We start from the raw sequence: 24111 nt of genomic DNA, 5'->3' as shown, positions 1-24111 counted from the left end.
CTACTATTAACGATAAAGATGAAATACGAAATAAATGATGGTCTTAAGCAAGATAATCGATGTTGCCCACCATTGCAGCTGAAGGGAATGTCATATTGATGGAAGGAATGCAGGAGAGGTAGAGAATTGAAAATAAAGATAAGAAAGAGTTGACAAACAAGATACAATAAAAATAAACGACCTCATCTTCGAAGAATGAGACAAGGCAAAGAATTTGAAACTAAGAGACTAAAATTCATGGACCAGTGAAGAATATAATAGAAGCTGATTGAAGAAAAAATAAATAAAATAAGTACGGATACGTTGAAAGAACGGACGCAAAATCTAGAAGTAGGTGACTGGTAAAAACAGATGAAGGAAATAAAGAAATGGTGAAAAAAGCTGCTGCTTTGATATACTGAGAGAAAAATAAAGAGACAACTCACCTATTAACTTTAATAGAACAAGCGTTTCGTTGCATTTATCTGTAATGCAAAGTTTGCACTGATAGAAGCCGGCGTCTGAATATAACGTATACCTTATATGTAGATACCAGCCCTGAAACACAGTAACTACATGCCATCTTATCGGATTAGACAGATTATATAGAGCAGATTGTATTTTGTATTATGTTGTATACTGATTCGGTTAATTTTGTACTAAAACTTCATAATCTGCGCTGTGTCGGGATTAAGCTGTATCGTAATTGGATCATTTCTACGAGAGAAACTCATTGAAATTAGTGTTTCGATTGATATTTAACACGAATTTAGTAATACTGTTCTACACGAAGTTGTAGAGAATACAGTCATAAAGTATTTCTGCTATATATGATTTTTGAAAGTTTCTAGATCGTTGTAGACGATTCTTGAACTTTCTAGATCATTCTAGGAAGTCCTTGACCTATTTAGATCATTCTAGGAAGTCCTTGACCTATCTAGATCATTCTAGGAAGTTCTTGACCTTTCTAGATCATTTTAGGAACTTCTAGAGCGTTTTAGAACGTTCTAAATCGATCATAATAAATTGTACTCGCTTTGTAACTTTCTAGATCGTTCTAGAAATTTCTTGAACTTTCTAGATCATTTTTGGGAATTTCTTAAGCTTTCTAGGTCATTTTAGGAAGCTCTAGAGCATCTTTGAAGATTCGAAATTTTTCTAGATCATTCTAGGAATTTCTTGAGGTTGCTTGGTAAGTTTAGGAAGTTCTAGAGCTTTTTCGAACATCATAAATCGATCATAATAAATTATACTTATTCTAGAACTCTCTAGATCATTCTAGAAATTTCTTGAACTTTCTAGGTCATTCTAGGAAGTTTTTGACGTTTCTAGGAAGTTCTTGACCTTTCTAGATCATTCTAGGAAGTCCTTGACCTATTTAGATCATTCTAGGAAGTCCTTGACCTATTTAGATCATTCTAGGAAGTCCTTGACCTATCTAGATCATTCTAGGAAGTTCTTGACCTTTCTAGATCATTTTAGGAACTTCTAGAGCGTTTTAGAACGTTCTAAATCGATCATAATAAATTGTACTCGCTTTGTAACTTTCTAGATCGTTCTAGAAATTTCTTGAACTTTCTAGATCATTTTTGGGAATTTCTTAAGCTTTCTAGGTCATTTTAGGAAGCTCTAGAGCATCTTTGAAGATTCGAAATTTTTCTAGATCATTCTAGGAATTTCTTGAGGTTGCTTGGTAAGTTTAGGAAGTTCTAGAGCTTTTTCGAACATCATAAATCGATCATAATAAATTATACTTATTCTAGAACTCTCTAGATCATTCTAGAAATTTCTTGAACTTTCTAGGTCATTCTAGGAAGTTTTTGACGTTTCTAGGAAGTTCTTGACCTTTCTAGATCATTCTAGGAAGTCCTTGACCTATTTAGATCATTCTAGGAAGTCCTTGACCTATTTAGATCATTCTAGGAAGTCCTTGACCTATCTAGATCATTCTAGGAAGTTCTTGACCTTTCTAGATCATTTTAGGAACTTCTAGAGCGTTTTAGAACGTTCTAAATCGATCATAATAAATTGTACTCGCTTTGTAACTTTCTAGATCGTTCTAGAAATTTCTTGAACTTTCTAGATCATTTTTGGGAATTTCTTAAGCTTTCTAGGTCATTTTAGGAAGCTCTAGAGCATCTTTGAAGATTCGAAATTTTTCTAGATCATTCTAGGAATTTCTTGAGGTTGCTTGGTAAGTTTAGGAAGTTCTAGAGCTTTTTCGAACATCATAAATCGATCATAATAAATTATACTTATTCTAGAACTCTCTAGATCATTCTAGAAATTTCTTGAACTTTCTAGGTCATTCTAGGAAGTTTTTGACGTTTCTAGGAAGTTCTTGACCTTTCTAGATCATTCTAGGAAGTCCTTGACCTATTTAGATCATTCTAGGAAGTCCTTGACCTATTTAGATCATTCTAGGAAGTCCTTGACCTATCTAGATCATTCTAGGAAGTTCTTGACCTTTCTAGATCATTTTAGGAACTTCTAGAGCGTTTTAGAACGTTCTAAATCGATCATAATAAATTGTACTCGCTTTGTAACTTTCTAGATCGTTCTAGAAATTTCTTGAACTTTCTAGATCATTTTTGGGAATTTCTTAAGCTTTCTAGGTCATTTTAGGAAGCTCTAGAGCATCTTTGAAGATTCGAAATTTTTCTAGATCATTCTAGGAATTTCTTGAGGTTGCTTGGTAAGTTTAGGAAGTTCTAGAGCTTTTTCGAACATCATAAATCGATCATAATAAATTATACTTATTCTAGAACTCTCTAGATCATTCTAGAAATTTCTTGAACTTTCTAGGTCATTCTAGGAAGTTTTTGACCTTTCTAGATCATTCTAGGAAGTCCTTGACCTATCTAGATCATTCTAGGAAGTCCTTGACCTATTTAGATCATTCTAGGAAGTCCTTGACCTATTTAGATCATTCTAGGAAGTCCTTGACCTATCTAGATCATTCTAGGAAGTTCTTGACCTTTCTAGATCATTTTTGGGAATTTCTTAAGCTTTTCAGGTCATTCTAGGAAGCTCTAGAGAGTCTTTGAACATTCTATATCTTTCTAGATCGTTCTAAAAATTTCTTGAACTTTCTAGATCATTTTTGGGAATTTCTAGAGCGTTTTCGAACGTTCTAAATCGATCATAATAAATTGTACTCGTTTGGAACTTTCTAGATCATTCTAGAAATTTTTTCAACTGGAATTAGATCATTTTATGAATTTCTTAAACTTTCTAGATCATTCTAGGAAGCTCTAGAGTATATTTTAAGATTCTAAATCTTTCTAGATCATTCTAGGAATTTCTAGATCATTTTAGGAATTTCTTAAGCTTTCTAGGTCAGTCTAGGTAGTTCCAGAGCTTTTTCGAACATTCTAGATCAATCATAATACTGATTTTGTAACTTTCTAGATTATTCTAGGAATTTCTTGAGGTTGCTTGGTAAGTCTAGGAAGTTCTAGAGCTTTTTCAAAAATTCAAAATCGATCATAATCAATTGTACTCGTTTTGGAGCTTTCTAGGCCATCCTAGATCTTTCTAGGAACTTCTGTAACTCTCTAAATCATTCTAGAAATTTCTTGAACTTTCTAGGTCATTCTAGGACAATCTTGACCTTTCTAGATCATTCTAGGAACTTCTGGAACTCTCTAGATCATTCTAGAAACTTCTTGAACTTTCTAGGTCATTCTAGGATAATCTTGACCTTTCTAGATCATTCTAGGAACTTCTGGAACTCTCTAGATCATTTTAGAAACTTCTTGAACTTTCTAGGTCATTCTAAGACAATCTTGACCTTTCTAGATCATTCTAGGAACTTCTGGAACTCTCTAGATCATTCTAGAAATTTCTTGAACTTTCTAGGTCATTCTAGGACAATCTTGACCTTTCTAGATCATTCTAGGAACTTCTGGAGCTCTCTAGATCATTCTAGAAACTTCTTGAACTTTCTAGGTCATTCTAAGACAATCTTGACCTTTCTAGATCATTCTAGGAACTTCTGGAACTCTCTAGATCATTCGAAGAAGTTATAGAACTTTCTTAAATATTCTAGATTGATCATAATAAATTGTAATCATTTTGGAACTTTCTAGATCTTCATAGGAACTTCTGAAACTTTCTAGATCATTCTAGAAAATTCTTGAACTTTCTAGGTCATTCTAGGAAGTTCTGGACCTTTCTAGATCATTCTGGGAAGTTATAAAACTTTCTTGAGCATTCTAGATTGATCATAATAAGTTGCAATCATTTTGGAACTTTCTAGATCATTATAGTAATTTCTAGAACATTATAAATCGATTATTGGACACAAATAGATGCAAACTAGTTGGATAATGAAATTTTATATTCCTATATAACCGCTTGGTTGCTGAATGTTGCAACTCCTTTGAAGATGAGGCTGTAGATACTAATTTATATAAAATAGAATACTTTCTACTTCGTTATTGTAATTAAAGTGATTTCAAGGAATTAAAATTGAAAACAAACTGTGTGTTTTTTTCGCTATATATCTGGAAATAATTGATACTATACTCACCCTATCGCTTAACTTTGCTAAATAGCGTTTATCATCCCCAACCCATAAGATAGTCGATGTTTCATTTGTGAAAATTTGTTGCGACGTTGTTAAAAGCATATAACCGTTTGGTGATTGTTTTTTTGACCAAGAAAACTACAAAAAAATGAATCTTTCTATGATTTCATTCTATTTTTATTCGAAAACTATCGTTATACAAATGAAAATGTAAATTAAAATCATTATATAAACTGTTTTAATTAATAAAATTCATTTTATCAAAAAGCGTTTTTAAGTCCGACTCTGTTGCTTTTAAATGCTTATTGTGTTGCATAAGTTAATTAAATCCTACATCATAGACCAAGAATTTATATTAAAACCTCAATTTCATCTTCTATTAAACTAAATATTATTAAATTTATATGAAACTACTTAAGAACCTTTAAATTAATCAATATTGATGCTTGTTTGTGCCGACATCTCTTACAAAACACTTGTACTATGGATTTTATTTATGAAACGAAATAGATGGAGATGTTTTCTACTTTATCGACTGACGTAATCAAAAATAGAAGGTTTCTTCTTTTGTACAAGTATCGATTTATTCATTCTCCAGAAAACTACACAAATTTTATTTATAGCACATGGAAATTAAATACTCGATGTCGATCTTTATATTTATTATTTATGTATACAAATAATAACCATAAACCACATATTTTATTGATATTTCACACAGATGGTCCAAGGTTGAATAATTTTTGTAGTTTAAGTTCAGAGCCCTAGATGGATCTGCTAACATAACTATATATTGTGTTGTGCTCATGTTTTTGTGTCTTTTTGATTATATATAGTATTAGAAGTGATTAATTTGTCAAAATTACTTTCAATAAATGTTGTATTTAACTTTGAGAATCTATTAATGTGTTGCTTTTGTTCCCAAATATTCATAAGGACTTAAAATGGTTTAATAAATGGCTGCCGGCTATAAATAAAACTAAATCAACTGTAAATGATGGATTATGAAGTTCAAGTGATGAATTTTATTAAAATTAGGTATAATCACTAAGATACAACATCTCAATTATCTATTTTAGCAATATTTTGTTTGAAATATATATTTTTTTCACCAAGTATCACTTTTATTTTATTAATAAAGACACACACGTTATGTTTAGATTATTATTATAATTGAAGGATTAGTAGATTATTTTCAAAAGCTTTTTTGTCCATTTTACTGAGTAATGTAAGGCAATAACTTGAATATGTTTCACCAAACACGATTACAACTATAATAAATACCCAAATTTTCATAATAGTTTTCAAAAATTTATATTCTGTTATACTATATCCTAAAATATGTAATTTTGAGAAATATAAACAAAAACATAGCTTTTAAAACTCATTATTTCTGAGGTAGCAGTATGAACTAACTGCAAATAATTCAAATTACATGAATAAAATTTAAATTTGCCACTATTTCATGATAGATGTCATATTAGTAGTTCAAGTTCAGTCCACCAGTCGACGTCAATTTGGTTAGAACAAAAACATTGTCGTGATCCATCTAAAAGTAGGTGTTCTGTGATGCTTGTTTGTGCTGACATCTTTCATAAAACGCGTATATTATGTATTTTATTGAATAAAATAATCTAGTTTATCGACTGACGTAATCAAATAAGGTATTTTCTTTAAATATAAATATTGAATATTCAACTACTACGAAACTACGCCTACTATAACGCATATTTTATAACAATCTTAATATTATAAACAAAAACATACTTTATATAAATAGAAATCATATCATCCTGACATCTCTTAAGGACTAAAGCAACTATAGACGATTGAAATAAATATTAAATGTAGAAATCTGTAATTTTGAGACACCTAGAAGAATAGATAATAAGTCGTAATAGATTTCATTTATTTGTTTATATTGATTTTGAAAATTTTCCACTGATATTGATTATAGTAAAACATCTTGTACTCTTTTGTGACACTAATATCCAAAATTGAAACAAATATTTATAAACCACGTTCCAATTTTGATTTAACATAATTTAATCTTTTAATCATTTAGAAATTTGTAAATCATTCCCGATATTAGATAGATAAACAAAACGATTTGGCGAACGATCTCAAAATCTACTAAACTAAAAATAGGTTTGTTTTAACTTACCGTTACGTTTTTATTTCTGATGTCATCTTCGTAAGGACAATTCAAGGTCGCGTTAGATCTAGTTTGAGCTTTTACAGACGTGAAGTGTTTTGGTAGATTGAGTTGTACTTTTTTTTTAACTACGCGATGCAATTCAGACTGACCATCGTGATCTAAAAATTTAGAAACAAAAAAAAACGACAAAACGAGTGCAAATACATAATTTAAACGAAACATAAAAAATCTGACAACGTTGTTTTACATAGGTCTGGACTATTGGGTTATTCAGCAACTTTCTAATTAATAATATTTTAATACTGGGGGAATATTCTATAGCTAATAATTTGAAAGTCCTCGTGAAAGATTCAACAGAGTTAATTTTCACTTTTTCTAAAGTTTTAGTAGTCGAAATTTAATAAAAAAGTTCATTCACCCCTCATAATTTCCGTTATCAAAATTGATTATCATAAACATGTCATTTCTCCATCGTTTTTATAAATAGTTTTTTCTCATAGACGTTCCATAGCTGTTAGTAAATAATATCATATCTGTAAATTGTAAGCCATAACATAAAATTTCAAGAAGGGCTGTGGACCCTTTTCATATATAACGACACATATCATAAAGGGTAGAATACAACGTATCCAATGTGAGACTTCCATTCTGCATGCAATTTATGTGTTAATAGTGCAGGCAAATTAGGCGATTTTGAGCTAAAACCTTGAATTAAATTAGTCGGTTTTGATTTTCTAGATTATGGAAGGTTTTGGGATAATAAAATAAAATAACTGCAGTAATGAAAAATGTAGAATTCCTAACCTCAAAATTTCTATTATAAAATGGATTTAAACGCTCAAAAATATTTTGACTAGCGAATAACTCGAAAATTATGAGGAAATCGGAAAAACTTCCAGGACAAAAAATGTAGAGGACGGAATTCTCTACAAAAAGTATGTCAAGTATTTTTTCCTAACCTCAAAATTTTCGTTATAAAATGGGTTTGAATGCTCAAAAATATTTTGAAACGCGAATAACTCGAGAACTAGGAGGAATTCGGAAAAAACTTCCAAGGCAAAAAATGTAGAGAACAGAATTCCCTACAAAAAAGTATCTCAAGTATTTTTTCCTAACCTCAAAATTTCCATTATAAAATGGGTTTGAACGCTCAAAAATATTTTGAAACGTGAATAACTCGAAAACTAGGAGAAATTCGGAAAAAACTTCCAAGGCAAAAAATGTAGAGGACAAAATTCTCTTCAAAAAAGGATTTTAAGTATTTTTTCCTAACCTCAAAATTTCTACTATAAAATGGGTTTGAACGCTCAAAAATATTTTGAATCGCGAATAACTCGAAAACTAGGAGGAATTTGGAAAAAGCTTACGGGACAAAAAATGTAGAGGAAAAAATTCTCTACAAAAAAGTTTCCCAAGTATTTTTTCCTAACCTCAAAATTTCTAGTATAAAATGGGTGGGAACGCTCAAAAATATTTTGAAACGCGAATAACTCGAAAACTAGGAGGAATTCGGAAAAAACTTTCAGGACAAAAAATGTAGAGGACAGAATTCTCTTCAAAAAAGGATTCCAAGTATTTTTTCCTAACCTCAAAATTTCTACTATAAAATGGGTGGGAACGCTCAAAAATATTTTGAATCGCGAATAACTCGAAAACTAGGAGGAATTCGGAAAAAACTTCAGGAACAAAAAATGTAGAGAAAAAATTTTCTACAAAAAAGGATCTCAAGTATTTTTTCCTAACCTCAAAATTTCTACTATAAAATGGGTTGGAACGCTCAAAAATATTTTGAATCGCGAATAACTCGAAAACTAGGAGGAATTCGGAAAAAACTTCAGGAACAAAAAATGTAGAGAAAAAATTTTCTACGAAAAAGGATCTGAAGTATTTTTTCCTAACCTCACAATTTCTATGATAAAATGGGTGGGAACGCTCAAAAATATTTTGAATCGCGAATAACTCGAAAACTAGGAGGAATTCGGAAAAAACTTCCGGAACAAAAAATGTAGAGGACAAAATTCTCTTCAAAAAAGGATTTTAAGTATTTTTTCCTAACCTCAAAATTTCTACTATAAAATGGGTTTGAACGCTCAAAAATATTTTGAATCGCGAATAACTCGAAAACTAGGAGGAATTTGGAAAAAGCTTACGGGACAAAAAATGTAGAGGAAAAAATTCTCTACAAAAAAGTTTCCCAAGTATTTTTTCCTAACCTCAAAATTTCTACTATAAAATGGGTTTGAACGCTCAAAAATATTTTGAATCGCGAATAACTCGAAAACTAGGAGGAATTCGGAAAAAGCTTACGGGACAAGAATGTAGAGGACAGCATTCTCTTCAAAAAAGTATCTCAAGTATTTTTTCCTAACCTCAAAATTTCTATTATAAAATGGGTTGGAACGCTCAAAAATATTTTGAAACGCGAATAACTCGAAAACTAGGAGGAATTCGGAAAAAACTTTCAGGACAAAAAATGTAGAGGACAGAATTCTCTTCAAAAAAGGATTCCAAGTATTTTTTCCTAACCTCAAAATTTCTACTATAAAATGGGTGGGAACGCTCAAAAATATTTTGAATCGCGAATAACTCGAAAACTAGGAGGAATTCGGAAAAAACTTCAGGAACAAAAAATGTAGAGAAAAAATTTTCTACAAAAAAGGATCTCAAGTATTTTTTCCTAACCTCAAAATTTCTACTATAAAATGGGTTGGAACGCTCAAAAATATTTTGAATCGCGAATAACTCGAAAACTAGGAGGAATTCGGAAAAAACTTTCAGGACAAAAAATGTAGAGGACAGAATTCTCTTCAAAAAAGGATTCCAAGTATTTTTTCCTAACCTCAAAATTTCTACTATAAAATGGGTGGGAACGCTCAAAAATATTTTGAATCGCGAATAACTCGAAAACTAGGAGGAATTCGGAAAAAACTTCAGGAACAAAAAATGTAGAGAAAAAATTTTCTACAAAAAAGGATCTCAAGTATTTTTTCCTAACCTCAAAATTTCTACTATAAAATGGGTTGGAACGCTCAAAAATATTTTGAATCGCGAATAACTCGAAAACTAGGAGGAATTCGGAAAAAAATTCAGGAACAAAAAATGTAGAGAAAAAATTTTCTATAAAAAAGGATCTGAAGTATTTTTTCCTAACCCCACAATTTCTATGATAAAATGGGTGGGAACGCTCAAAAATATTTTGAAACGCGAATAACTCGAAAACTAGGAGGAATTCGGAAAAAACTTTCAGGACAAAAAATGTAGAGGACAAAATTCTCTTCAAAAAAGGATTTTAAGTATTTTTTCCTAACCTCAAAATTTCTACTATAAAATGGGTTTGAACGCTCAAAAATATTTTGAATCGCGAATAACTCGAAAACTAGGAGGAATTCGGAAAAAACTTCCGGAACAAAAAATGTAGAGGACAGAATTCTCTTCAAAAAAGGATTCCAAGTATTTTTTCCTAACCTCAAAATTTCTACTATAAAATGGGTGGGAACGCTCAAAAATATTTTGAATCGCGAATAACTCGAAAACTAGGAGGAATTCGGAAAAAACTTCCGGAACAAAAAATGTAGAGGACAGAATTCTCTTCAAAAAAGGATTTCAAGTATTTTTTCCTAACCTCACAATTTCTATGATAAAATGGGTGGGAACGCTCAAAAATATTTTGAATCGCGAATAACTCGAAAACTAGGAGGAATTCGGAAAAAACTTCCGGAACAAAAAATGTAGAGGACAGAATTCTCTTCAAAAAAGGATTTCAAGTATTTTTTCCTAACCTCACAATTTCTATGATAAAATGGGTGGGACCGCTCAAAAATATTTTGAATCGCGAATAACTCGAAAATAATAATCAACCGAAAACGAAGTTAGTGTTGAAGATGGCGTTTTTTAAAAATTAGTTCATCGAAATCAAGAAATGTGTTTTATATACATGAAAATATTGAAAATAAAACGATAAATCTCTAGTTGGATTTGCTCGTTTATATGGCGAGTTATGAAATATATTCATTGAAACTTCAAGTGCTTCATCTCGCAGGATTTTCGGAAATTCACCAAGTCGAAAAGAGTTAAAACAGTTTACATGTGCGCTTGGAACGTAAATTGAATCCGCACTAACGGGAATTCTCGAGCGAATGCTTTGCTTTCGGCGTTGAGGGAGATTTACTCAGAAATAGTGGCTCCAACGAAAAAACGACTACAGACCTTTTTTGTAGAAAATTTGATGCTCTACATTTTTTATCCCAACACTTTTTTTCGAATTCCTCTTAATTATCGAGTTATCGGCGTTCAAAAACTTCGATAAAAAAGTTGCTTATTCAGTAACCGAAACCCTCTGAGAATTTACAAAATCACTAACTCCCAATTTAATTTCGAGCTTAAAACTATTTCACCCGTACTATAAGTGCCGAGGATCGAATTGAATACATTCTCTTATTGACCAGATTTCATCGCCATCTATCCGCCGATTACATCAACTTTATTAAGTGCACGCTACCTATCGGGAAAGTTTTGTTGTGCCAAACGTTATTTTTACCAGGTGACGCTCCGTTTTACTGCTCTATTGAATATTTGATTGGTCTAATTAAAAGATAATAGGGTAGAACGAGATTGCGGTTGATGTGGCTTAAAAGGAAACGTGCGATTCCTTCGCAATTAGATTGTGCTTTTCGTTGCGTGGAAAACAGTTATTTCGATTTAATTATTTTGAAATATTTATGTACCAGATTGCGTATTTATTACTCAATTATTTCCAATAAGTTAAAATTTAACAGGTATATTCACGAACGTACCTGTTACTTCATCCAATAGATGTCAGTGATCCTGCGTCACATATACATTTTGTTTACAGTATAAATGAAAGTTTACACCAGATAAATTAAAAAGAAAGTTTCAATTTTAACAGAAAATCAGCGTAAGACAAACAAATAAGCCAAATAATGTGCAGACCACGTTGTCAAACAAATCAAATACATAATGGAGGTTGTTTGGGAGTTTTTGGTTCACTGGAAACGTGAAGACTACTCCAGAAGCTTTAGAGCTTGTTCAGTCTAAAAACTCCTGAAGGATACAATGTGTGGGAGTAGAAAATAATCCGAGAGGACTAAATCTGGCGAAAGGGGCGCATAAAGTAGGAATTCAAACGTTAATTCGTTGATTTTTTGAGCTGGTGAGTTGTCTTGATGAAACAACGTTTTCTTTTCAGCTAAATGCGGCAGATTTTTCTTTTTCTCAATATTAACAGTTAGAAAGTGTTGAATGAAGGAATGAATTTGAGTGTATGAATGAAGTATGTCTTCTAAACGAGGAATTTTTTCGTGGATCGAATTTTATTTGTTTTCCTAAAGTATATCTGATAGAGTGCAATAAAATTCCTTTCCGGGGAAAGAGAAATAAGAAAAAAAAAGTGAGAATTTATCACTGACTTGTCAGGACTTCTCTTGTTCTAAGTGTGGATGCTTTCGAACTTTGTTCCGTTTGGGATTCAGGCAACTACAACATTCGTTCAGGGAAACTTTGGGAGTCGTCAAAGAGAAAGGGACGATTTTACAAGCCGTTTCTTTTCACAACGTGATTCTCAAAGAATTTTTTTGTTTTTCGAACATTCTTAGATTTTTAAAGTCGAGCAATTTAATTGGAAACACTCGCGGTGAAATTCGATAGAAAAAAGTGCCGAATAAAGTATATATTCGATTTTTATTGTTTATTTGACGGGAAGAGGAATCGAGGCAAATATTTCGGGAAAACGGGGTGAAAAAATGAAATTCGTTTCTGCCGATAACTGAAATTTGTTCTCGATTTTAAATTTCAGTCACAAGCCAGTAAAAATGTACGATTTTCACTAATGAATCCTCGTTTGCAATGATTCTAAAAGTTAAAACTAGAGACTGAATTATTCAAGATCTGCTACTTTATCAACTGGAATAGTCTTAGCAGATGTCTTCAGTGAACAGTGAACTATGTATTGGTAATTACAAAAAAGCAAATTTCACCTTTACAAGGCAGGAATTTTCTTTTATGGCGAACGGTTTTCTCGACATGTACAACGATCTAAAACTCGACATATCTCCTAAACTATAAATTTTATCGAATTAAACAAAGAATACATTTTTGTTAAAAATCGATTGAAAAACCCATTTTTGTCATCTCTAGATTGTACAGGTTGTCCCTGTAAAAGTTACAACACCCGAATTTTTACATCAAGTTCTAGAGCTCCCTGTATATCGTAAATTGATAAATTTTCCACATTTTTTCGCACTTTAATGACTTGAATTATATTTACCGAGTGGATAATAGAAAATTGAAATAATATAATTTAATTCGATTACAGAATGTCTTTTTATGGTATGACATGTACAACGATCTAAAACTCGACATATCTCCTAAACTATAAATTTTATCGAGTTGAACAAAGAATACATTTTTGTTAAAAAACGATTGAAAAATCCATTTTTGTCATCTCTAGATTGTACAGGTTGTCCCTGTCAAAGTTACAACTCCCGAATTGTTACATCAATCTTAGAGCTCCCTGTATATCGTAAATCGATAAATTTTCCACATTTTTTCGCACTTTAATGACTTAAATTATATTTACCGAGTGGATAATAGAAAATTGAATAACAATTTGCGATATTTTTTTACAGAATGTCTTTTTAAGGCGAACGGTTTTCTCGACATGTACAACGATCTAAAACTCGACATATCTCCTAAACCATAAGTTTTATCGAGTTGAACATAAAGAACATTTTTGTTAAAAAACGATTGAAAAACCCATTTTTGCCATATCTAGATTGTACAGGTTGTCCCTATCAAAGTTACAACACCCGAATTTTTACAACAAGTTCTAGAGCTCCCTGTATATCGTAAATTGATAAATTTTCCACAATTTTTCGCACTATAATGACTTAAATTATATTTACCGAGTGGATAATAGAAAATTGAATTACAATTTGCGATATTTTTTTACAGAATGTCTTTTTAAGGCGAACGGTTTTCTCGACATGTACAACGATCTAAAACTCGACATATCTCCTAAACCATAAGTTTTATCGAGTTGAACATAGAGAACATTTTTGTTAAAAAACGATTGAAAAACCCATTTTTGCCATATCTAGATTGTACAGGTTGTCCCTATCAAAGTTACAACACCCGAATTTTTACAAGTTCTAGAGCTCCCTGTATATCGTAAATTGATAAATTTTCCACAATTTTTCGCACTATAATGACTTAAATTATATTTACCGAGTGGATAATAGAAAATTGAATTACAATTTGCGATATTTTTTTACAGAATGTCTTTTTAAGGCGAACGGTTTTCTCGACATGTACAACGATCTAAAACTCGACATATCTCCTAAACCATAAGTTTTATCGAGTTGAACATAGAGAACATTTTTGTTAAAAAACGATTGAAAAACCCATTTTTGCCATATCTAGATTGTACAGGTTGTCCCTATCAAAGTTACAACACCCGAATTTTTACAACAAGTTCTAGAGCTCCCTGTATATCGTAAATTGATAAATTTTCCACAATTTTTCGCAGTATAATGACTTAAATTATATTTACCGAGTGGATAATAGAAAATTGAATTACAATTTGCGATATTTTTTTACAGAATGTCTTTTTAAGGCGAACGGTTTTCTCGACATGTACAACGATCTAAAACTCGACATATCTCCTAAACTATAAATTTTATCGAGTTAAACAAAGAGAACATTTTTGTTAAAAAACGATTGAAAAACCCATTTTTGCCATCTCTAGATTGTACAGGTTGTCCCTGTAAAAGTTACAACACCCGAATTTTTACATCAAGTTCTAGAGCTCCCTGTATATCGTAAATCGATAAACTTTCCACATTTTTTCGCACTTTAATGACTTAAATTATATTTACCGAGTGGATAATAGAAAATTGAATTACAATTTGCGATATTTTTTTACAGAATGTCTTTTTAAGGCGAACGGTTTTCTCGACATGTACAACGATCTAAAACTCGACATATCTCCTAAACCATAAGTTTTATCGAGTTGAACATAGAGAACATTTTTGTTAAAAAACGATTGAAAAACCCATTTTTGCCATATCTAGATTGTACAGGTTGTCCCTATCAAAGTTACAACACCCGAATTTTTACAACAAGTTCTAGAGCTCCCTGTATATCGTAAATTGATAAATTTTCCACAATTTTTCGCAGTATAATGACTTAAATTATATTTACCGAGTGGATAATAGAAAATTGAATTACAATTTGCGATATTTTTTTACAGAATGTCTTTTTAAGGCGAACGGTTTTCTCGACATGTACAACGATCTAAAACTCGACATATCTCCTAAACTATAAATTTTATCGAGTTAAACAAAGAGAACATTTTTGTTAAAAAACGATTGAAAAACCCATTTTTGCCATCTCTAGATTGTACAGGTTGTCCCTGTAAAAGTTACAACACCCGAATTTTTACATCAAGTTCTAGAGCTCCCTGTATATCGTAAATCGATAAACTTTCCACATTTTTTCGCACTTTAATGACTTAAATTATATTTACCGAGTGGATAATAGAAAATTGAATTACAATTTGCGATATTTTTTTACAGAATGTCTTTTTAAGGCGAACGGTTTTCTCGACATGTACAACGATCTAAAACTCGACATATCTCCTAAACTATAAATTTTATCGAATTAAACAAAGAATACATTTTTGTTAAAAATCGATTGAAAAACCCATTTTTGTCATCTCTAGATTGTACAGGTTGTCCCTGTAAAAGTTACAACACCCGAATTTTTACATCAAGTTCTAGAGCTCCCTGTATATCGTAAATTGATAAATTTTCCACAATTTTTCGCACTTTAATGACTTGAATTATATTTACCGAGTGGATAATAGAAAATTGAAATAATATAATTTAATTCGATTACAGAATGTCTTTTTATGGTATGACATGTACAACGATCTAAAACTCGACATATCTCCTAAACTATAAATTTTATCGAATTAAACAAAGAGAACATTTTTGTTAAAAATCGATTGGAAAACCCATTTTTGCCATTTCTACATTGTACAGGTTGTCCCTGTGAAAGTTACAACACCCGAATTTTTACATCAATCTTAGAGCTCCCTGTATATCGTAAATTGATAAATTTTCCACATTTTTTCGCACTTTAATGACTTGAATTATATTTACCGAGTGGATAATAGAAAATTGAAATAATATAATTTAATTCGATTACAGAATGTCTTTTTATGGTATGACATGTACAACGATCTAAAACTCGACATATCTCCTAAACTATAAATTTTATCGAGTTGAACAAAGAATACATTTTTGTTAAAAAACGATTGAAAAATCCATTTTTGTCATCTCTAGATTGTACAGGTTGTCCCTGTCAAAGTTACAACTCCCGAATTGTTACATCAATCTTAGAGCTCCCTGTATATCGTAAATCGATAAATTTTCCACATTTTTTCGCACTTTAATGACTTAAATTATATTTACCGAGTGGATAATAGAAAATTGAATAACAATTTGCGATATTTTTTTACAGAATGTCTTTTTAAGGCGAACGGTTTTCTCGACATGTACAACGATCTAAAACTCGACATATCTCCTAAACCATAAGTTTTATCGAGTTGAACATAAAGAACATTTTTGTTAAAAAACGATTGAAAAACCCATTTTTGCCATATCTAGATTGTACAGGTTGTCCCTATCAAAGTTACAACACCCGAATTTTTACAACAAGTTCTAGAGCTCCCTGTATATCGTAAATTGATAAATTTTCCACAATTTTTCGCACTATAATGACTTAAATTATATTTACCGAGTGGATAATAGAAAATTGAATTACAATTTGCGATATTTTTTTACAGAATGTCTTTTTAAGGCGAACGGTTTTCTCGACATGTACAACGATCTAAAACTCGACATATCTCCTAAACCATAAGTTTTATCGAGTTGAACATAGAGAACATTTTTGTTAAAAAACGATTGAAAAACCCATTTTTGCCATATCTAGATTGTACAGGTTGTCCCTATCAAAGTTACAACACCCGAATTTTTACAACAAGTTCTAGAGCTCCCTGTATATCGTAAATTGATAAATTTTCCACAATTTTTCGCAGTATAATGACTTAAATTATATTTACCGAGTGGATAATAGAAAATTGAATTACAATTTGCGATATTTTTTTACAGAATGTCTTTTTAAGGCGAACGGTTTTCTCGACATGTACAACGATCTAAAACTCGACATATCTCCTAAACTATAAATTTTATCGAGTTAAACAAAGAGAACATTTTTGTTAAAAAACGATTGAAAAACCCATTTTTGCCATCTCTAGATTGTACAGGTTGTCCCTGTAAAAGTTACAACACCCGAATTTTTACATCAAGTTCTAGAGCTCCCTGTATATCGTAAATCGATAAACTTTCCACATTTTTTCGCACTTTAATGACTTAAATTATATTTACCGAGTGGATAATAGAAAATTGAATTACAATTTGCGATATTTTTTTACAGAATGTCTTTTTAAGGCGAACGGTTTTCTCGACATGTACAACGATCTAAAACTCGACATATCTCCTAAACCATAAGTTTTATCGAGTTGAACATAGAGAACATTTTTGTTAAAAAACGATTGAAAAACCCATTTTTGCCATATCTAGATTGTACAGGTTGTCCCTATCAAAGTTACAACACCCGAATTTTTACAACAAGTTCTAGAGCTCCCTGTATATCGTAAATTGATAAATTTTCCACAATTTTTCGCAGTATAATGACTTAAATTATATTTACCGAGTGGATAATAGAAAATTGAATTACAATTTGCGATATTTTTTTACAGAATGTCTTTTTAAGGCGAACGGTTTTCTCGACATGTACAACGATCTAAAACTCGACATATCTCCTAAACTATAAATTTTATCGAGTTAAACAAAGAGAACATTTTTGTTAAAAAACGATTGAAAAACCCATTTTTGCCATCTCTAGATTGTACAGGTTGTCCCTGTAAAAGTTACAACACCCGAATTTTTACATCAAGTTCTAGAGCTCCCTGTATATCGTAAATCGATAAACTTTCCACATTTTTTCGCACTTTAATGACTTAAATTATATTTACCGAGTGGATAATAGAAAATTGAATTACAATTTGCGATATTTTTTTACAGAATGTCTTTTTAAGGCGAACGGTTTTCTCGACATGTACAACGATATAAAACTCGACATATCTCCTAAACTACAAATTTTATCGAATTAAACAAAGAATACATTTTTGTTAAAAATCGATTGAAAACCCCATTTTTGCCATTTCTAAATTATACAGATTGTCCTTATAAAAGTTATGGGTTGTTAACCATTGGATATCTTGTCTTCAAGAAATATACGTCCCGATTTCGCAACTTTGAACGCTTATAATTCAAAAACGGAGAGTCGTATGAGAAAATTTTCAATAATCATCTACTCCCCTTCCAATTTTTCGTATCAATACCCAAAAAACTCCGTGTAATAATTAAGAATTTGTACAATACGTGTCTACGTAAAGAAAATTGTACGTCCAGTATATCAATTTCCTCTTCTTTCATTATAATCACCCCGTTTGTCACTTCTTCTGTTTTTATCGGGATAACACAGTGTCTAATGAACCGTAAACCGAAAATCTTAACTGTTTTCGGTTGACTTGCGATTATTTTATCTCTCAAATCAGTTGTAGCGAAAATAATTTTTCCTGTTATTTTTGATTAGTCTATACGAAGAAAATAACATCATTTTTTCCACATTCGACGATATTATCAGTAGTAATATCGCGAGGAAATTGAGATAAGCCGAAAATAATTCGACAGAACTTCGAGAACGTGTTCGAGGCAACTTCTGCTGAATTATTTTCCAATTTTTCAAATTCTCCTGATGCGGGGATGAATTATTCAGAGACGTAGCAATCAGATCCGCCCTTTCAATATTATAATTCACGAAAATTATCCAAAAATGAAATTGCGCCATGAAAATTCATTTATATGCAAATAAATATTTATACAGATACGTAAAAAACAGATAAATTTACTTGTAAGTATCTATAAATACAATTTAGTTGTACGGTTGTTGAAAAATTGGGTTCTAGTTGATGTTCAAGTCCAATAAGAGCTCAAAGAAACGCTGGATAGCAAGAAGAAGACTCAAGGTGGCTAAATTTGAGGCAAAAACATCGTCTAGTAGCCCCAAATTAACTACAACCTTCTGAATTATTTGTCAATTGGACTGACGAATAATAAAGCTCCGTTCTTTTCTTAAACGAAAACTTGTGCTTGCATGGAAGAAGACGAGTCAGACAGAGGACCTAGACAAAGATTCAGGCACTGTTATATAATATAAAACGATGTTTTTCGAGGAGGTTGTATTGTAAATATATTTGTGGTAAATTAATGTACAAATAAACTCCTTGGGGATAAAGTAACGTTAATGAGGTTTTATTGGGAACAAACGTATTATTCTAGCAGGTTTCTTTTTCCGAATCGTCTGCGGCAATAAATTAGAAGATTCCACAAAGACCCGCAATCTTTTCCTAAGGAGATAAATTATATTGACCCGCCGTTAGTTTGGGAGCTACTTCGAAATATTTTTAGAAACGTTTATAGATACAACAATCAGTTAGCTCGAATTTGGTAAATTAATCCTTGGTGTTTAGCTGGATTCTGCGTGTCTCGATAAAGATTCGATAAAACCCTTTGCAACATTTGTGACGTAGTTTTATCTCTCTATACCTGTAAAGTTTTAATCGCCAAAAAGCCGGGTACATACTCTATTGAAAAACATTAACTGCTGTGAATGTTTTAGTTCGTAACGAACGAAAATTGAATCAGAAACGAAAAAAATACCGAAAGGAGTTGGTTACACAATCTCTTGTTATCGAGCAGGGATTTATCTTGGTGCTAGCTCAGATTCAGATGTGGAATCAGAAAGGATTATGACATAAAAGTCATTATTGATGATATTTGAGATCAAAGAGTTTATTTGGAGGTACCTGGAAAGGAAGATCCGGTTCCAAAGGCGACAAAGACTGTTCCTTGCGCAAACAAAGTCATGGCGTCGGTTTTTTTGGGATAATTTTCATTTACCATCTTGAAAAATGATTAAATCGATCAAAAACAGTCCCTTTAGCACCCTATTCTCCGGATTTATCCCCTTAGGATTATTTCCTGTACCCAAAAATGAAGAGGTAGTTAAATACCGAACTTTATATTTTCCGAAAAACCATTAATCTTTTCTATATGATGAAAATTGAATATCACGAACTGTTTTTACACAAAAAAAAATGTAGGGTACATGTATACAAACTTTGCTTCGGGTTTGTACGTAATTTGAAAGAGCAATAAAGCGAACAACACCTGGTGGAGCGGAAAGTTTTACGATTATTTACGTTTCTGTAGCGGTTTCGACGAGTCATTCCCGTATTGTATCCATCTCTTAATTATCCTACTCCATTATACGAAGAACCGATGAACTGTTGCTCGTTACATTACAAATAAACCAAATAAACGTATTTGTATCAAATTTTCGTGATTACTAACTTTGGAAACGTTTAATTTTCTTTTAAAAATCTAACTAGATTTGCAGATCAAAAATAACAAATTCATCCATTGATAAATGGAGTTTGGAGCATAACCACTAAATCCCTTCAGTTACTCAACCAAAATGATGTCAAAAACAATATTATTTTTCATTGGAGGCACCTCCTAGAACTTCTCGAGTCTTTAGATTGGAAGCGACATAATGGACGTTGTCTTGTTGTAAGTTTTGTCTTCATTGGGATCCAATTTGAAATACCTCGACGTATCGTGGATCGCAACTGGTCTCGAGGAACCACAACCGTTCAAAGAGACAACGACTCAGATCAATAAATCTTGGGATCCGCATTTTATATGAAAGAATATTGGTTGGTTAGGTGGAGGCGAAGGTTCGGTGGTGGTTTGGGGATGTTTTGGAACTAAGACGACTAGAAACCCGGTGAAAATTGAAGGAATTTTGATTTAAGAAGACTGTAAAACAACATAGAACGTTGTGGCTAGCTCCAGATCAGCACAACCTCCACGACAAGCATTTCTCGAAGCTATAAACTACAAACTTGGATTATCAATTTATATTTTCACCATTTAATGTTACTAGATGTTAATCACTTGTTGTAAGTTTTGTCTTCATTGGGATCCAATTTGAAATACCTCGACGTATCGTGGATGGCAACTAGTCTCCAGGAACCTCAACCGTTCAAAGACACAACAACTCAGATCAATAAATCTTGGGATCCGCATTTTATATGAAAGAATATTGGTTGGTTAGGTGGAGGCGGAGGTTCGGTGGTGGTTTGGGGATGTTTTGGAACTAAGACGACTAGAAACCCGGTGAAAATTGAAGGGATTTTGATTTAAGAAGACTGTAAAACAACATAGAACGTTGTGGCTAGCTCCAGATCAGCACAACCTCCACGACAAGCATTTCTCGAAGCTATAAACTACAAACTTGGATTATCAATTTATATTTTCACCATTTAATGTTACTAGATGTTAATCACTTGTTGTAAGTTTTGTCTTCATTGGGATCCAATTTGAAATACCTCGACGTACCGTGGATCGCAACTGGTCTCGAGGAACCACAACCGTTCAAAGAGACAACGACTCAGATCAATAAATCTTGGGATCTGCATTTTATATGAAAGAATATTGGTTGGTTAGGTGGAGGCGGAGGTTCGGTGGTGGTTTGGGGATGTTTTGGAACTAAGACGACTAGAAACCCGGTGAAAATTGAAGGGATTTTGATTTAAGAAGACTGTAAAACAACATAGAACGTTGTGGCTAGCTCCAGATCAGCACAACCTCCACGACAAGCATTTCTCGAAGCTATAAACTACAAACTTGGATTATCAATTTATATTTTCACCATTTAATGTTACTAGATGTTAATCACTTGTTGTAAGTTTTGTCTTCATTGGGATCCAATTTGAAATACCTCGACGTATCGTGGATCGCAACTGGTCTCGAGGAACCTCAACCGTTCAAAGAGACAACGACTCAGATCAATAAATCTTGGGATCCGCATTTTATATGAAAGAATATTGGTTGGTTAGGTGGAGGCGGAGGTTCGGTGGTGGTTTGGGGATGTTTTGGAACTAAGACGACTAGAAACCCGGTGAAAATTGAAGGGATTTTGATTTAAGAAGACTGTAAAACAACATAGAACGTTGTGGCTAGCTCCAGATCAGCACAACCTCCACGACAAGCATTTCTCGAAGCTATAAACTACAAACTTGGATTATCAATTTATATTTTCACCATTTAATGTTACTAGATGTTAATCACTTGTTGTAAGTTTTGTCTTCATTGGGATCCAATTTGAAATACCTCGACGTATCGTGGATCGCAACTGGTCGCGAGGAACCACAACCGTTCAAAGAGACAACAACTCAGATCAATAAATCTTGGGATCCGCATTTTATATGAAAGAATATTGGTTGGTTAGGTGGAGGCGGAGGTTCGGTGGTGGTTTGGGGATGTTTTGGAACTAAGACGACTAGAAACCCGGTGAAAATTGAAGGGATTTTGATTTAAGAAGACTGTAAAACAACATAGAACGTTGTGGCTAGCTCCAGATCAGCACAACCTCCACGACAAGCATTTCTCGAAGCTATAAACTACAAACTTGGATTATGAATTTATATTTTCACCATTTAATGTTACTAGATGTTAATCACCGACTCTATATACCTTCTTTCTAAACTCGAGGAAAATATATATTAGTTTGGGATGGTGGAAATTACGGCGAGGTTATTGATTGGTTTTTTGTGGCAAAAAAACCTAATTTGGAACTGGCGAATTCTAAGAGGGCTGATCGTGAATCGGGACTCGGATATATATATAAAAAAAAAAGTGTAGTCCTATTCGTGAGAAAACTTTTTTTTTATTCGGAAACATTGAACGGGTACGCAAGATAAAGTTAATGACGCGAATACTCAAAAACACTTTCCGCGATTGTACGACGTTTTCAATTTTATATTTTTTCTACAAAAAACTGTTTCGTTTCGTTAATTTCCATCAACAATTTGCAGTTAACCGCAGTTAGTTACATCGACAACAATATAAATAACAAGTCGTGGTTAGGTTAGGTTAAAAATGTGATGTTCAAGAGTTTGAAACTGCTGTGAAACTGTTAGAAACATCAACATACCATGAGATACTCCTTCAAGAGCAATCCAATCGTTACAACGCTTCTCTAACTTACCGATGACGTGCTTGTAGAAGGATTTGTCTTTTGTCTCAAAATAAACTTCAATTTCAGCAGTTGCTTCTTCATTTCAACTGAATATCTTACCTTTTTGGATATCAATGAATAGCTAGTAGTCACTGGGGGCAATATCTGGACTATACTACCACTTTTCGGCTATTTCTTTTTGACATACTGAAGACATACCATTCCCAGCTGATTGTTGTGTTTTTGGACGTGATTCACCGGTTGAAATCCACTCAGATGTTGATAGTTTTGATTCCGGAGGATCTATTGTGACATATCGATGCAAAAAATCTGATTTATCACGTGTAAACATAACCAAATTTTCCGAATCATCAACATTCATCTCAATTGGTCGATCAGAACGTTCACCATCATCAACAAATGGTTTAGTTCGATGGTACAGAGTCCGGATAACACTTTTGAAGCTTGAAATGTCATTAAACTTCACATGTACACTTTTGACAGTTGGTACTTCGTAAAAGTCATACGGATTTGACAATGACAGCGCCGTCTGTGTGTCAATAAAGAGGAAAGTGATTGACGTTAAAAAAACGAAATATTTGACACCAAATTATGAATGTATGTTAGTAAATAAACGTATAAATGTTAATAATTCCTTAGTTAGCGTCGGATTTATTGGAGGTCCCGCGAAAATTTTTCTTATTTCGTCTATACGCGGGACATTTTCCTTAAACGTTCACTTGGATTTATGTGCGCCGCATCGGTCCCATTTGGGAGGATGGTCTTTTCGGATAAGATATTTTTGTAAGGAGAAAACGTGCCCAATCCGGAGTCGAACGACTTTTACTTGTTATTTCATCGTTGTTGGAAATGTAACATTCCATTTAACTTGACATTCGCTTAGTATAAATTTTTGTTTAAATGGTTTTCGATCCTCTTAAACGGAAAAGAGAATACGGGAAACGAAACAACATATTCGGTGGATAGTATCAGATAAAAAAGTTCTTTCGAAACAATCAATTTCACCAATGAATCCAGAGGAAGATATCGATGAGAGCAAGGACAAAATATATGGAGAATGATTCAAACGTACTGCACATTAGGAATAACGTGGAGGTACTAAAAACGGGAAAACTTCCAGACAAAAGCGAGTCAGACCAATAGAAATACACAAAAGAGTAGTTCAAATGATGTCTAGTATGTGGATATTGAT

The 24111-nt window shown here is 32.5% G+C and overlaps 1 protein-coding gene across 1 annotated transcript in view; it reads right to left on the bottom strand.

The window, feature by feature from the left end:
• Positions 1–24111, bottom strand: part of LOC130449611 (uncharacterized) — a 75308-nt gene that overhangs the window by 11477 nt on the left and 39720 nt on the right. Inside the window, exons 3-5 of the mRNA XM_056787550.1 lie at positions 6675–6826; positions 4514–4648; positions 426–537 (exon numbers count right to left, since the gene is read on the bottom strand). Coding sequence (XP_056643528.1) covers positions 426–537; positions 4514–4648; positions 6675–6826 — 399 coding nt within the window. The remainder of the gene's footprint in view (positions 1–425; positions 538–4513; positions 4649–6674; positions 6827–24111) is intronic.

The sequence above is a fragment of the Diorhabda sublineata genome, chromosome 10 (assembly GCF_026230105.1).
Source record: "Diorhabda sublineata isolate icDioSubl1.1 chromosome 10, icDioSubl1.1, whole genome shotgun sequence".
NCBI lineage: Eukaryota > Metazoa > Arthropoda > Insecta > Coleoptera > Chrysomelidae > Diorhabda > Diorhabda sublineata.
This window is presented reverse-complemented; position numbering and strand designations above follow the sequence as displayed.